Source organism: Amblyraja radiata, chromosome 1, assembly GCF_010909765.2.
Source record: "Amblyraja radiata isolate CabotCenter1 chromosome 1, sAmbRad1.1.pri, whole genome shotgun sequence".
In the NCBI taxonomy this organism is placed as follows: Eukaryota; Metazoa; Chordata; class Chondrichthyes; order Rajiformes; family Rajidae; genus Amblyraja; species Amblyraja radiata.
The window spans coordinates 68,329,099-68,345,927 of record NC_045956.1 but is presented as its reverse complement, the minus strand read 5'-3'; the positions used below and the strand labels follow the sequence as shown (position 1 = coordinate 68,345,927).

Below are 16,829 nucleotides of genomic sequence, written 5' to 3'. Positions count from 1 at the left end.
ATTCTCTCCAGAAATGCCGCCTGTCCCACAGAGTTACTCCAGCATTTTGTGTCTATCTTCAGTTTCATATATTGTCTGTGTTCAGCAGGAGTTTGTGCTGTGATGGTCCCTCTGCCTGGGAGAAGGAGGATCTCCTGTACTCTATTTTGCACACCCGATAGACCCTCTCCCTCTTCCATCCCAATAACCCCTGTCCTGTTCAGCTGGCTTTGGGCATCAATAGAGGAAATATACAACATAAGGGTATGTTTTCATTTGGAGGCTTGTACTCTGTGTGGAGGTCAGAGCAGAAAGAATGTCAGTGGTGATATTTTGATGGGGAGTGCTGCAGGAGACAGTGGGCTCTGTGCATTGATGAATAGAGTAGGTGTCACTGCATGAGGTGTTTCCCCCTGACATCTTCATGTGAGTTCCTGAATGTTGTTTGTGACATTTCACCATAAAGTGGGAATTCATGCTCTTGGAAGGGATACTTTGAGCCATCTCTCAACTTCTTTTGGTGACCCAAGTGGGCCTCCTTGCCCCCAGGTGTGTATTACTTCAAACTAATATATACTTCACATGAGTATTTCTCTGTTTCAGTAAATCCCACCTGCCTGCTGCCCCTCTCTTCTTGGTAGCCGCGGTGTGTGCAGCTGCTGCCTAGCTACTTCGGAAAATCTGCCTTTTAGAGCTGACGCCATTTTCTGATGCACAATGTGGTGGTGGCTGTGATAAATTTAGCTTTGCCCCATTGTGTATTCAAGGGTCACATATTTTGAGTGTACATCTTTTTGGATGGAAACATCCTAAATTGTTTCCGGTCCATTTTATTTGAGAGGTCCTGATTTAGCAGTTGAGACAATCATGCAAATATGCAATCCAATTTTAAGGCGCAAGTTTTCAACATTCAACATAATAACAGAGAGAGGATTCAGAGCTGAATCTTTCTAAAATCTAACATTAGTTGTGGCTGATTTATATGACATTTTGACCCTTGCTTAAATGGAATACCTTTCAGTCAAATTTCATTTCATTGCTAGTTAAGATGTAAATTTATGACTGAATACACTCCGCAGTCCACTTATGAAGTTCGCTTCATTCTGCCTGCTGGTACCATTGCTGTTATATGCAAGATTGAAAACATGCACCAGAATGGCAATGCCAAAGAGACCAATGTAGGTGCACCCTGACGATGCTTTTGAAATGAATGGATTATCAATGCTAATTGGTCACTTTCATGCCCTGGTGCAAGTTTACAGAGTTATTTCAGTAATTCCTATCACAGACTGGGACTACCTGGTGCTGATTGAAGTTGTGCTTGCGTCCCTCAAGGAGAAGGACTTATTACAGCAAAGGGAAGTTGCTGTGCAGGTTTGGAAAGATTCCCCGAGGCAATGTCAGGAATGACAGAGGAATAAGTGACCCCATTCCCCAGACACTGCAAACGACTCCAGGAATGCAGCAATGTTCCTCCTGCTTCGGGATTTGTAATCCCTTCAGATCATGAATGAAAGGGCAGTGGGACAAGAGCAGCAGGGGAATCGATGTCAAAAGCAAGCCTCAAGGATCTGGTTGCAATTCTAGGGGAAAAATTAATGACACACACTCAGTCAAGTCTAAGGTACCCGTCAACAATTATTATCCCCAGCCAATTGTATAAATACTGCTTCATTGGTTAGTTATGGCAAACTTGATCAATCGCCACTCCTATATCATTCACGTCATAGCTCACATACACTGGAAACTATTCAGCTATGGAGAGGCATATTTGCAGATATGTTGCCATAGATTCTGACACCTTCCTCTTCCTTTCCAAGAGAAGGTGGCCTGTAGCTGCTGACAGCAACAAACGACTAAAGGGAACTCCACTGTGCTTGGTAGCTAAATGTTCTGATGTGAAGTGTTCTGAGAATGGGATTGAATAGCGGAGCCTGTAGGCAGCAGCTGAGCCGGTCAACTACTGAGATTGGTGATGTACTCATATGTATTCCTCCTTCTTGCATCCTTCACACATTCCACATCCATTATTCCACTATCTGACTATCTGCAAGATGGGGCTGAGTTAAGCATGTCCTTTTATTTGCCCCTTAGATGTGCTTTATTAGCACACAAAATTGCACCTGTCCAGACCGTGACTGAGGTAGTGAAGAAAGCAGCAGTTCTGACTGGATATATCACCTTTTCCTTTTCTCTAGATATGCTGCTGGATCCGTTTAGTTACTCCAGCATTTTGTGTCTAACTCCTTTACTCCATCTGTGAGCTTAAAAGCTGTACTGTGAGCAGCAGAGTTATTGAGTATGTTCAAGGCTGATGTTTTTGATCTCTAGGAATGCAAAGGTATGGAGAATATGTATGAAAATGGATGCCAAATATTAGATCAACCCTGACCTTATTGAATGGCAAGGTAGCTTTAAGGGTCCATACTTTAGAGATGGGATCAGTGAATGGTGAGTCACCAGACATGAGGGCCCACCTCCCAAAAGGTTAGATCTCACTGAAATGACTTTGAAGAGAATTACAGTGGAGTAACCTTGAGAACAAGGCTGGTGGACATGCACATTGAAATGTTTTGGACATTGTCAAGCCTGCCTGAATGTCTATGTATGGCACAATGGGCTAAGTGTTCGGCTGGCAACCGGAAGGTAGCCGGTTCGAATCCCGCTTGGAGTGCATACTGTCGTTGTGTCCTTGGGCAAGACACTTTACCCACCTTTGCCTGTGTGTGAATGTGTGTGAATGTGTGTGAGTGATTGGTGGTGGTCGGAGGGGCCGTAGGCGCAGAATGGCAGCCACGCTTCCGTCAGTCTGCCCCAGGGCAGCTGTGGCTACAGAAGTAGCTTACCACCACTGAGTGTGACTGAGGAGTGAATGAATAATGCGATGTAAGGCGCCTTGAGTATTAGAAAGGCGCTATATAAATCCCATCCATTATTATTATTATTATTATGTGAAATGTCCAGGAGTATCTGGTTGTCCCACTGTAATCACTCATGACTTTGGGTGAAGCCTTTCTTTTACATTGCGAGGAGGTGGCCATCTTTGGGCCAATATTTGTGAGCTCGACCATTGTGCAGCGTACAACAGGTGGACAGTGCAGCTGGTTTCATTGCACATATCACCCATTCCATGAGTGCTGAAAGCAAGGATCTCTGGAATTTCCAGGCATCCTGCTGCCTTTCTAGCCAGAATGATCATAAGATCATGTGATAAGAGCAGAACTAGGCCATTCGGAATATCAAGTCTTCTCCACCATTCGATCATAACTGATCTATCTTCCCCTCCTAACCCCATTCTCCTGCCTTCTCTCCATAACCTCTGACACCTGTACTAATCAAGAATCTATCTCTGCCTTAAATATATCCACTGACTTGGCCTCCACAGCCTTCTGTGGCAAGAATTCCACAGATTCACCACCCTCAGATTAAATGAATTACTCCTCGTCTCCTTCCTAAAAGAACGTGACATTCAATGTTCAGAAACCCACATTCAATGAGGTCTGTGGTGGCACAGACTCAACAGCTTGTCATCCCACAGATTATAAGGATGACTGAACTACCTCTCCAAGAGAATGTCAGTGATTTTGTGGAAAGTCGATCTTCTGTTCTGTGGTACAATGACCACACTCATGAAGGTAGACAAAACAGGGGTGCAGTTTCTCCAGCACTTTTGTCTACCTTCGATTTTCCAGCATCTGCAGTTCCTTCCTTGACCACACTCATGATGCCCACGTATTGGTCTCACAATGCCTTCACCATTACCTGTCAGCTGCTAACTCAGACTGTGCCACCACGTGACAGCCGTACAAAGTCAAGTTAACTATGTTCATCGTGATTCTGAACTGTTTGAGATCATCCTTTGTTGCTTTCAGAGGGGCCTCTACTGCAAATGAGTTGCCATTCACCACCTTGGCTACAGTAACTGTGGAATTACCATTTTAGTGCTTGCAGCAAAATTAAGCCATTTGGAAGACATGGTAAATTACCGAATAGTGAAAGTCCTGGATAGAGTGGGTTTGGAGAGGATGTTTCCGCTAGTGGGAGAGTAGGACCAGAGCCCATAGACTCGGAATAAAACAACCTACCTTTAGAAAGGAGATAAGGAGGCAATTCTTTAGTCAGAGGGTGATGAGTCTGTGGAACTCATCGCCACAGAAGTTTGTGGAGGCCAAGTCCATGGATATTTTTAAGATGGAGATTGATAGATTCTTGATTAGTTTGGTTGTCAGGGACTATGTGGAGAAGGTAGGAGAATGGGATTGAGAGAGAGAAATAGATCAACCATGATTGCATGGCTGTGTAGATATGATGGGCCGAATGGATTAATTCTGCTCCTAGAACTTACAGTATAAACTTATGACAGGCAGCAAGGATTTATGCAAGTGTGATTAGTCAATGATTGCAGTAATTCGATTTAGTTGGATGTAAGTTGGTTTGTTTGTTTAAAAAAATATAATTTAGACTTTAGAGATGCAGAGTGGAAACAGGCCCTTCGCAGGTCTGCGCAAGTCAGCGATCACCCCGTGCACTAACACTATCTTACACACTAGGGACAATTTACAATTTACAGAAGCTAATGAACCTACAAATCTGTATGTTTTTGGAATGTGGGAGGAAACCGGAGCATTCAGAGGAAACCCACGTAGTCACAGAGAGAACGTATACATTCCGTACTGACAGCACCCCTGGTCAAGATCGAACCTGGGTCTCTGGCAATTTTTGTGCACAACCTGACATTGAGTTGATCATCTACTGAGGAATCATGATGTTGTTCCCACCAGGATTGTCTGCTTTATTTTTAATCACTCATGAAGTATGGATGCAACTCTAAAGTCATCTGATCCCAGATATATTATTACATGTATGTGAACTGTTAATTTTATTTAGGATTTCAACTTTGAGTGGTGTCCCAACCATAAAATAAGAGACAATATGGGGAAAGAGAATTAGTGCTGCCACTGCTGTAATGACGGACATACGTTGATAGATCCCTCCTAAATAGAGTTTTGGCCCCTTCCACAATTAACTGGCCCATTTAAAAAAGGATCCATCCACTAAGTACACATGGTTTATATTTCCTGTACCAGCATGGATTCCCTTATACTTAATCATTTTGAAATCCATATGCCTTTCTTTAGGTCAACACTTACTTTACCTAGTGGGTTTGAATCCTATAAATCTTATCTATTCCAATTATCTGGCCACATCTTGGTGCCATCAGCACTTTTTGTAATATTATAAGCGTGTCCCTCAATATAAGTTGTGAAAAGTATACCCGGCAGGAGGTCTAGAGCAAATTGTGGTTGAGTTTTATGTGGTACTTTGTCATGTTGAAATATCCAAAAACACTTGAATATTTTTTGGAATATACTGACTGCAGTTACATAGGTGGAGCTTTGTAAGGACACTTTGTTTATACTTTCTGTTCCCCTATTTTGCCAGTTTCCTCTTCATCGCTTATAATCTGGACTCTTTTTCAGTTACTATTGCATTGGTGTCCCTTACCAGCTGCTACCTTGACCAAATGTTCATTATTTTTGTGTGAGCGTTGAACAGATTATTCAAAGCCCACTCTGTCTTCCTGTGCCTTTAGAGCATTGAAAATTCCAACAAGAATGAACAGATTTGGGTGTGTAGGGCAATATTAGGTGAGGGGGGCAAGATTTTATATAACCCGAGGGGCACCCTATTCACTCAGTGAATGGTGGGCATATGGAATGAGCTGCCAGAGGAGGCAAGTACTATAACAACATGTAAAAGACACTTGACAAGTATATGGATACAAAAGTTTTGTACAAGTATTTAGACTACACACAGGCAAATGGGACTAGCTTAGATGGGGCATGGTCAGCATGGATGAGTTGGGCCAAGGGGCCTCTTTCCCTGCTGTATAACTCTATGAGATCATTAAAAAGATGAACCCTGCCTGATTCTCATTCTTTATTCTCGTGTGCAGAGGCCATGTACTCTGCCTGTTACTACTCTAACTGACAAATGCTAACTCAGGGAGATAACTCAGGCTAACTCAGGATAATATCCTATAAGCATATTTTGAGTATTTCTGAATCACTGGCTTTAGACGAATCAACTATTGCATAATTGATACCCACTCTGCAGTCCTTTGGTCCAGTTTCGATACTTATGGAACCACTAATAATATGAAATGGCGTCTTGGCCTTTTCTTTGCTTATTTCCTTGAGGATTGTAAGGTGTATGCCATCTGGCTCTTCAGCTGATAAACATTTATTTGCTTGAGTTCCTTCACAACACGTGCTCTGCTGACCTCTACAGATGTTGTCGATTCTAAAATCAGCTTTGCTGAATCTGGAATTTGTCTAAGGTCTTATGAAGACTGATGTGAAGAATTCATTTAGCACATCAGCTATTTCCTGATGCCCTATAATATTTCCATTCAATTAACCCACGAAAGAAACTATTTGGTCTTTGACATGTATTTTTATCGATCACTTTCCAGAAATAGGCTTTTGTTGCTCTCCATGTTTCTCCATCTCACTAGCCTTGTTTCTTGGCATACTTCTTGTTACCTATTATATGACATTTATGTGGCTCTTAGTTTTTGTCTATTTTTGATCGCATTTTGCAAAATAATTATTAATCTACTGGATTTTTAAAAAACATTCTGGCCAACAGCACCCAGGCCCTGTTCTCCATTTCTCATAGGCATATGCATTACATCACTTCATGAACTGAGCACATTAAACAGCAATCAGTACCACACAGATCCTTTATATTGTTTTCTTCTGAGTAATTATATCTGTCTATATCTTGTTCTGTTGCCCCTAATCTTGTTCTTTCTCATATCACTTTTAATTCCCTTGCCATGTAAGTTGGAAAAAAAACCAGCTTGGCTTTATTAACAACAGCAGAGAAGAAAGTAAGATTTTAGCTGATGACTTTCAGTCATGCTGCTTATTTTGTTTGATATATTGCCTTGAAGCGGGTACGTCTTTATTGTGCATACATATATGGAATTTAGCATGGTGGGTTATCTTTCTACAGAATACATAAACAAAGCTTGCGTGAGACAGATGAAAAAAGCAATGTTATGTGCCATCATTTTGAATTGCTATGCTGCTTATTATGTTTTAGATGAGTAAATGCAGAAAATCTAAAGGGATTGAAGTATGAGGATGCTTTATGTTGGGTTCTTGCACATTACTAAAGCTCTATTTAAATTTATTCATGAGTTAATGAAACCGGGAATAACAGTGAAGACTACATTTTAAACAATTCTGTTCATGAAAAAGTTGTCAGTATTCAGTGAGATGCAGGTGCAGCTGTGTACATTGAAACTATTTTACAAACTTGACACTTTAATATTCTGTGGAATACATTAATGAATTTGTGGTTTCTGCTCTTTTAATGATTTCAATACTCATGTTTCCATGGTAATGAAGTATGCCACCACTTCAGGGCTCATGGCGAATTGTATTAAAATCCTACTACATCATCTCTATTGGTCAAGTTTGATATTTCAAACTTCTGATTAATTACAGCTGAGAACTAACAGCAGTTGGGCGAATAATTTGATCTCCACAACGCCATAATTACCAGAAAAACGCATTCGGTGCTGAATAGATTTTTCCAATGCAAAACACTTTGTGCCATTTTAGCTGAAATAGAAGATGTTCTGAAATCCACACAATTGAAGACAAATATTATGGCATTTTATTTCCGATGAAAGGTCATCAAGCCAAAATATTTGATGGCTTGGTACATCAGGGAATTATTATAACATCTCACAAATTGGCCATCATCAGAACTGGGAGAGTTGGAAATCAACAAGTAGACAATAGACAATAGACAATAGACAATAGGTGCAGGAGTAGGCCATTTGGCCCTTCGAGCCAGCACCGCCATTCAATGTGATCATAGCTGATCGCTGATCATCCCCAATCAGTACCCCGTTCCTGCCTTCTCCACATATCCCCTGACTCCGCTATTTTTAAGAGCCCTATATAGCTCTCTCTTGAAAGCATCCAGAGAACCTGCCTCCACTGCCCTCTGAGGCAGAGAATTCCACAGACTCACCACTCTCTGTGAGAAAAAGTGTTTCCTCATCTCCGTTCTAAATGGCTTACTCCTTATTCTTAAACTGTGGCCTCTGGTTCTGGACTCCCCCAACATCAGGAACATGTTTACTGCCTCTAGCGTGTCCAAGCCCTTAACAATCTTATATGTTTCAATGAGATCCCATCTCATCCTTCTAAACTCGAGTGTACAAGCCCAGCTGCTCCATTCTCTCAGCATATGACAGTCCCGCCATCCCGGGAATTAACCATTAACCATGCACCTACGCTGCACTCCCTCAATAGCAAGAATGTCCTTCTTCAAATTAGGGGACCAAAACTGCACACAATACTCCAGGTGTGGCTCTGTACAACTGCAGAAGGACCTCTTTGCTCCTATATTCAATTCCTCTTGTTATAAAGGCCAACATGCCATTCGCTTTCTTCACTGCCTGCTCTACCTGCATGCTTACATTCATAGACTGATGTACAAGGACCCCCCAGATTCCATTGTACTTCCCCTTTTCCCTACTGGACACCATTTAGATAGTAATCTGCCTTCCTGTTTTTGCTACCAAAGTGGATAAACTCACATTTATCCACATTAAACTTCATCTGCCATGCATCTACCGACTCCCCCAACCTGTCCAAGTCACCCTGCATTCTCATAGCATCCTCCTCACAGTTCACACTGCCACCCAGCTTTGTGTCATCTGCAAATTTGCTAATGTTACTTTGAAACCCTTCATCTAAATCATTAATATATATTGTAAATAGCTGCGGTCCCAGCACCGAGCCTTGTGGTACCCCACTAGACCCAGCCTGCCATTCTGAAAGGGACACGTTAATCCCTACTCTTTGTTTCCTGTCTGCCAACCACTCCTCTATCCATGTCAGCACTTTACCCCCAATACCATGTGCCCTAATTTTACCCACTAATCTCCTATGTGGGACCTTATCAAATGCTTTCTGAAAGTCCAGGTACACTAGATCCACTGGCTCTCCCTTGTCCATTTTCCTAGTTACATCTTCAAAAAATTCCAAAAGATTAGTCAAGCATGATTTCCTCCTGGTAAATCCATGCTGACTCGGACCGATCCTGTTACAGCTATCCAAATGTGCGGCTATCTCATCTTTTATAATTGACTCCAGCATCTTCCCCACCACCGATGTCAGGCTAACTGGTCTATAATTCCCTGTTTTCTCTCTCCCGCCTTTCTTAAAAAGTGGGATAACACTAGCTACCCTCCAATCCACAGGAACTGATCCCGAGTCTATAGAACATTGGAAAATTATCACCAATGCATCCACAATTTCTAGAGCCACTTCCTTAAGTACCCTGGGATGAAGACCATCAGGCCCTGGGGATTTATCAGCCTTCAGTCCCATCAGTCTATCGAACACCATTTCCTGCCTAATGTAGATTTCCTTCAGTTCCTCTGTCACCCCAGATCCTCTGGCCACTACTATATCAGGAAGATTATTTGTGTCCTCCTTAGTGAAGACAGATCCAAAGTACCTGTTCAACTCATCTGCCATTTCCTTGTTCCCCATAATAAATTCACCTTTTTCGGTCTTCAAGGGTCCAACTTTGGTCTTAACTAATTTTTTCCTCTTCACATACCTAAAGAAGCTTTTACTATCCTGCTTTATATTCTTGGCTAGCTTACCTTCGTACCTCATCTTTTCTCCCCGTATTGTCTTTTTGATTATCTTCTGGTGTTCTTTAAACATTTTTTTTTTTTTAATTAAGTAAAATTAACTGCTTAGAAATCCATTGTCAGGAGTGAGCAAAATACAAAGAAAACTTTTGGTTTTCAGTTTCTATTTATTTTTTAAACAATATTAGCTCCACCACTTATCCAGTTAAATATGTGACAATATAATAAACTGGGTAACTGCAGACCTTTTAGCCTGACATAGGTAGTAGAGAAAATGCTGAAATCCATTATCATGAAAGTAGTAACCGGGCATTTTGGACATGGATTTATGGAAAAGAAATCGTATTTGGCAAAGCAGTTCAAGTTTGTTTTGGTTGTAATGAATGGAATAAATAAGGAGGAACCAGTGAATGCAATATATTGGAGAAGAACTTCAATAAAGGTGCTGCACCAGAGGTTATTAAACAAACTTAGAATATTTTGAATTGATGGCTACAGACTGGCTTGGTTTGGTCTTCATCCCAGTGCACTGACAGAAAACAAAGTAATAATGAATAGTTCATATTTAGATCAGGAAGGTAACTAATAGGGTGCAGTGGATGTCACAGTTTTCATAATCTATATGAACAATTTCTTTGTGGGGAGTTAATGTAAAGATGTTCACATTTGCTAACTTAAATTGGTTGGCAGAAGATTATGGAAACACTGCTGGCCAATCAGCACTTTTGGAAAGAGTAAAAGAGTTAGCATTTCAGCTCAAACAGCTTTCATCAGAACTAGGAAAGCAAGAAAACAAGTTAGTATTAAATTGTGGAGAGGGTGTGCGACGAGTGGGTAGGACAAAGGGAATGACTGATAGGAAGGCGACATGAGATGATTTTGCTGTTTAGTGAGATTGCAGGTTGATAAGGGAACTTGAAGGAGACAGTATATGCAAAGGAACGCGTCAAAGCTGTGATATTCATCAGACCTGCTGCTGAGAACTGAGAGCAAAGGAGAATAACGCAAATGCTGAGTAAATCTGGCAGTGCCCAAGCAGATTACAGATGGTTAACAATGGTTGGCAGTGTGAATTGAAGGGAGGATGCAGAGAGGCTTCAAGGAACTAAGTAAATAGGTGAGACATAACAGACACAATGTGGAATATGTAAAGCCATCCACGTGGAAGATTAATAAGAAAACAGAATACTTTTAAATGGTGGGAAATCACAAATAGTTAGTGTTCAGAGTCCTGGGTGACATTTGGAGTGAAAGTAAACATGCAAATGCAGCAATTAAAAGAGTAATCTGTATGTTGGACTTTACTGCAAGATGAGTTGAGGTCAAGAATATTTTTTTTTGAGGAATTGATATAGGTGATCAACTAGGGTAGGGTGGCGGATTTTAGTAAGGCATTTGATGAAATCCCTTCATGGTAGGCTGTCCAGACGATTAACAAGCATGGGACCCTTGGTCACGTGGCGACCATGTGGCGATCATGTGACTAGCGCAGAGTCTCCTGCACTCACCTAAAAAGTCACCTAAGTGGGACAGGCCCTTAAGAGGCTTTTAGATAGGTCCATGGATATGCAGCGAGTAGAGGAATATGGATCCGTTGCCAGCAGAGGAGATTATTTTAACTTGGTATCATGTCGGCATGGAAATTGTGAGTTGAAGGGCCTGTTCCTGTGCCGTTCCATTCAATGTTCTATATACAGCAATTAGTCCTGGTAAAATCCTCCCTGGAATATTGTATATAAATCTGGTCTCTCCATGTACGGAAGGGTTTACTTGCAAGATTGGAAGTCCATCAGTTTGCTTCTTGGATGAGAAGTTTTGTGGTATGATGATTAAATAAACTAGCTAGAATTATACCTACAGAAACATGGAATTCCAGATGCTGGTTTACAAAAACAACACAAGGTGCTGAAGTAACTCAATAGGTCAGGCAGCATTTCTTGAAAGCATGGGTTGGTGACGTTTTGGGTTTTCAGACTATACTTGTATTGTTTACAAGAATGAGAGGTGATCCGACTGAAACATATAACATTCATATATAGAATAGATGCTTGGAAGATACCACTTAGAACCAATTTCAAAATAATCGGTTGGCCATTTTCGACTTGTTTGGATAGAATTTCTGCACACATATGGAAACTGTAAACCTATGTAATTCTATAATCAAGAGGGCTGATGAGGGCTGAGTATGTTCAAGGCAGATATCAACAATTTTTGGGATCTTGAGGAAATCAAGGTATAGTTCAGTTTAGTTTATTGTCACATGTACTGAGGTACAGTGAAAAGCTTTTTGTTGTGGGCTAACCAGCCAGAGGAAAGACAATACATGATTTCACCGAACACCTCCGCTCCGTCTGCACTAACCAACCTGACCTCCCGGTGGCTCAACATTTCAACTCCCCCTCCCATTCATATCCGACCTCTCTGTCCTGGGCCTCCTCCACGGCCAGAGTGAGCAACACCGGAAATTGGAGGAACATCACCTCATATTCCGCTTGGGGAGTCTGCATCCTGGTGGCATGAACATTGAATTCTCACAATTCTGTTAACCCTTGCTGTCTCCTCCCCTCCTACCTCAGCCCTCGGGCCCCTCCTCCTCCTTTTTCCTTTCTTCTCCCAGCCTCCCCCCAGCCTCTATCAGTCTGAAGAAGGGTTTTGGCCCGAAACGTTGCCTATCTCCTTCGCTCCATAGATGCTGCTGCACCCGCTGAGTTTCTCCAGCATTTTTGTGTAGCTTCGATTTTCCAGCATCTGCAGTTCCTTCTTAAACAACATGATTACAATCAATCCATACGCAGTGTACAGATACATAATAAGGATTTAGTACAAGGTAAAGCCAGTATAGATAAAAGTCGATCAAAGATAGTCCGATAGTAGTTCAGGATAAGGGTTAGTACTGAGGTAAATCATCAGCTATGGTCTGATCCAATGGCTGGGTAGGCACAAGAGGCTGACTGACTTACCCTTTCGTCTGTTTCCTATTTTCTTAAGCATTGGGAAATCTGTTGTTTCAGGGGTGATGTTTTTGTTTTCTTTGTATGTTATTTTTGTATACATTGATTGCATTCAATATTTGTTCAGTGTCTTTTTTACCTTGACGTCGGTGGGGGCGCTGCAATGGCGGCAGCCCTGCCAGCAGCGCGTTAGTTTTTTCAACTTTTGTTATTTTTTTTAGTATGTTTTAAAGTATGTTTTTAACGGTTCTTTGTGTGTTTTGTGTGGGGGGTGGTGTGGGGGGGTGAGGGGGAAACCGTTTCAGTCGCCTCCTCCATGGAGAGGCGACCTTTTCCAGGTCGCCTCCCCCGTGGCCTAACAGCAAGGATCGGGCGGCCTTTCCCGGAGACGCGCCCGGGGCTTCAGCGGCGGGCGCAGCGTGGACTTTCGGCGTGGAGTGGGTGAGCCCTTGCTGGGGCTCGCTGGAGGGGAGCGCTCCGTTTCGCTGGCCCGCGGCAGACGGCAGCCTGAAGCCGCGGTCTGCACAGCTCCAGCTGGCGTGGCGTCTACAGCCCGGGATCCCTCGTGGGGGACCCGGGGGAAGAAGAAGCCATCACTGCCGGCCCGCGGCCAACTTCTACCGCGGGCGCGGTGGCGACTTACCATCACCCCTGGAGGGGAGCTTCGACAGCCGGCCCTGCGGTCTGCGGTGCTTCTGGCTGCGGCGCGGCGGGAACTTTAAACTTTAAATCTTCGACCGCCGGCCTGCGGCCTACACCAACTTAAAGCCGCGGTCTCCTGTGAGGAAGAGCCAACTCTGGACTTACCTGGACTTGTACCTTGTCCTTTTACCATCTGGACGCCCGCAGCAACGGCTGCGGAGGGTTGAGGTCCCGACCACGGGTGAAAATGTAGGAGGACTGGCCAAATTGTGTGCCTTACACCACAGTGATGAATGCTGTGGTGGATGTTTATGTTACATTTTTATTGTGTTTTGTGTGTGTTCTTTATAATTGTACCGCTGCTGACATATTCATTTCACTTGCACTTATGTGCAATGTGACAAATAAACCGTATTGTATTGTATTGTATTGTATTGTACGTTAAACAGTCAAATTCCATTTCTGATATTGAAGCATGTGACATCGTCGTCCACAGAACAGCAAACATTCAATGTGGAAAGCTGTCAGAGTTAATTTAAGTCATTAAAGCCTTCTATGTTTTTTTTAGAAAGAGATGTATGTGTGGAGTTGTACCGTGTTAGCACAGATCAAAGATCAGAATGGAATTTGATCCAGCGTTCAAGTGACTGAGAGAAAACTTCCTTTATGCAAGGTTTACCCAATGCTCTGATCTGCTTGTTTGATCAAAAATAAAGATAATCTAGAGGGGAAAGTCCTCGACTGGCCTCACTGCTTTCCCTTGATGTGCTTAAACAGTCCTCTCACTCTGTAGTCTATTATCTGATTTAATGATGATTATCTCTCTTGTTTGCAGGTGAGCGCCCGTACCAATGTCCCTACTGTGACAAAGCTTTCAGCAAGAATGATGGATTAAAAATGCACATTAGAACACACACGCGGGTAAGAGGAGGTTATCCTTTCTTGTTCCTTCCTTCCCACTAACAAAAGTAACTGCTGCCACATTGATTACAGTGAAGGTTAACATTTGTGAACTGAAACTATGCATTTAATAGTAAGATTAAACGAGAACTTACCAGTTCGAAGTTTGATCGTTATTTTATGAGGAGTACGTTGAGGGAATACGTGAAGAACCCCGCCAATACGCATGCGTGTCATTCTTCAAAGCAACGGTGTGAAATCACAGATAACTGTAATGACTTAAACATAGTAAGATTAGAGAAGAAGATACCAGTTGAGTATATGATCAAGGGTGGGAGCGGAGGGCACGTATTCCCTCAACGTACTCCTCATAAAATAACGATCAAACTTCGAACTGGTAAGTTCTCGTTTAATCTTACTATTTTACTTCGGAGTCACTTGAGTGACTACGTGAAGATTTTAAAGCTCTGTGATTTAATGCCGTGGAAACGAGTCCATGCATCACATCTGCCTTGATGATTATGGGAAGAATAGTGTTAACATTATTAGACATGAATTCGACGTTGAAATCAACGATAAATTTATTAACACCAAATTATAGCCCCTATTCATGGGGTAAAATTATATTACAGAACTTTAAATTGTTTCTGCAAATGTTCCAGTTTTAATTACTGGTTTGTGATAAAATCGTTGGAAAGTTTTCTCCGTTGACCATCCTGCTGTCTTGAGGATTTGGTCCATCGGAACATCCAACTGCATAGCTGCCGATGTAGCTGCAGCCCTGGTGGAGTGAGATTTTAAAATGTTAGTATCCACTCCAGCCTTTATTAGAACCTGTTTCAGCCATCTCGAGATGGTCTGGACTGTCACTTTTTTGTGTGGTTGTTTGTGGCTGATTAAAAGTGCCATTTCTTTGCATCTGATGATTTTTGTATACTCCATATATAATAGTAAGTGTCTCACTATACAGAGACGATCATCTGTCGGGTAGGCCCTAAATTCTATTTTTAGGCCTGCTGACCCTTGTCTGTTCTGCTTGACTAATTCATTGATGTGAAAAGTTAAGTTTCCAGATGAAGAAGTCATGTTGTCCAGTCTTAATTTATGTAGCGACTGTACTCTTTGTGCCGTGACCAAGGCCATCAGCATGACTGTTTTCAGTGTCAGTTTCTGTAGGGACAGAGCTGTAGCTGGAGACCAGTTCCTTAGCATGGTTAGTACAATGCTCACATCCCATATTTGGGAGTACCTGGTTCTCGGGGGATTGACATTAAAAATTCCCCTCATGAGTTTAGTTACCAGGGGGTGTGTCCCAACAGAATGCTGCTCTGTTCCTTGCCATAGGTATGTTGACAGAGCACTTCTGGCGCGGTTGATGGCACTATAACTGAGCCCCTCATCGTAATGGAGGCCAGACAGGAATTCCAGAACAGACGGGATGTTCATTGATCTGTGGTTGATGTTGTTGTTGTGACAGTACATTTCCCATTTCCTGATGTACACCAGGTACTGTTTTTTGGTGGACTGTCTGTGGGCCGCTGAAATAATGTCCACTGTTCGGTCCGTCAGTCCCAGATGCAGTAGAGGTGCTTTTAAACTCCACAAATTAATAAGTTCATATGGTTATGACATGGGTGGCTTTCCCTTGTTACGGGATGAACCAGTAAATTTGGTCTATGCCGGATGGTGATGCATGGTTCTAATACCATGTTGAGTATCACAGGGAACCATGGTTGAGTAGGCCAATCAGGTACTACCAAAATACCAGACGCAGAGTCTTGCTGTATTTTCCTTAATACCCGACTGATGAGGCAGAAAGGAGGGAATGCATAAATAAGCAATCTCCCCAATGCAGCGAAAATGCATCTGTCGCCGCTGCCCCAGGGTCTGGATCCCATGAAACATTGTTTGATAACTGGTGATTAAGCCTGGATGCGAATAGATCGATATCTGGTGTTCCATACCGTGCTGCAATATCAGCAAATACTTTTTTATCCAACATCCATTCGGTGTTTTCATTAAATTTGCGTGACCTGGTGTCTGCCACTAAATTTAGTTTACCTGGTAGGTAGGTAGCTGATATCCAAATATTTTTCTGGATACACCATTGCCAAATTGTGTTGGCCAGATTGTCACATGATGTCGATTTGTTTCCACCCATGTGGTTGATATATGCTACCACGGTGGTATTGTCAATTTGTAGTCTAACATGCTGGTGATATAACCCAGAACAATATGACTTAAGGCCATGGAATGCACCCAACATTTCCAGGTAGTTTATGCCCAGTGTTTGTAATAATGATGCCTCCTGTGCACTCCATCTACCTCCACAGCTGGAGATGGAATTGGTAGCACCCCAACCAAGTGCACTGGCATCAGTTTGTAGTACCATAGACGGGTTGTTGATAATGATTGGGTTGGAACAATGCCGAATGTTATCTTTCCACCATTTTAGTTCCATTATGGTCTCGGTTGGTAGCTTCATTGGTCTGTCAAAATGACCACCATTAATTTTGAGTGCTCGTACTTTTGCCCTCTGTAAATTTTGATAATGTAAAGGTCTGAAATATGTGGCTGGAAAGGCAGCCACTATTTTGCCAATTATTCTTGCTACCAATCTGATGGATGGTTTACTGATGACAATGAGGTTACTGCAAGCCTCTGTT

General features: G+C 42.4%; 1 protein-coding gene across 3 annotated transcripts in view; it reads left to right on the top strand.

Annotated features, from left to right (window-relative positions):
• The window catches only part of prdm5 (PR/SET domain 5), a 304,708-nt gene that overhangs the window by 221,627 nt on the left and 66,252 nt on the right, over positions 1-16,829 (top strand). For 2 of the 3 annotated variants that reach the window (XM_033023632.1, XM_033023623.1), the window contains one exon: positions 14,099-14,184. The exons of the other annotated variant lie outside the window; for it this stretch is intronic. In XM_033023632.1, coding sequence (XP_032879523.1) covers positions 14,099-14,184 — 86 coding nt within the window. The remainder of the gene's footprint in view (positions 1-14,098; positions 14,185-16,829) is intronic. 3 annotated transcript variants of the gene reach the window in all.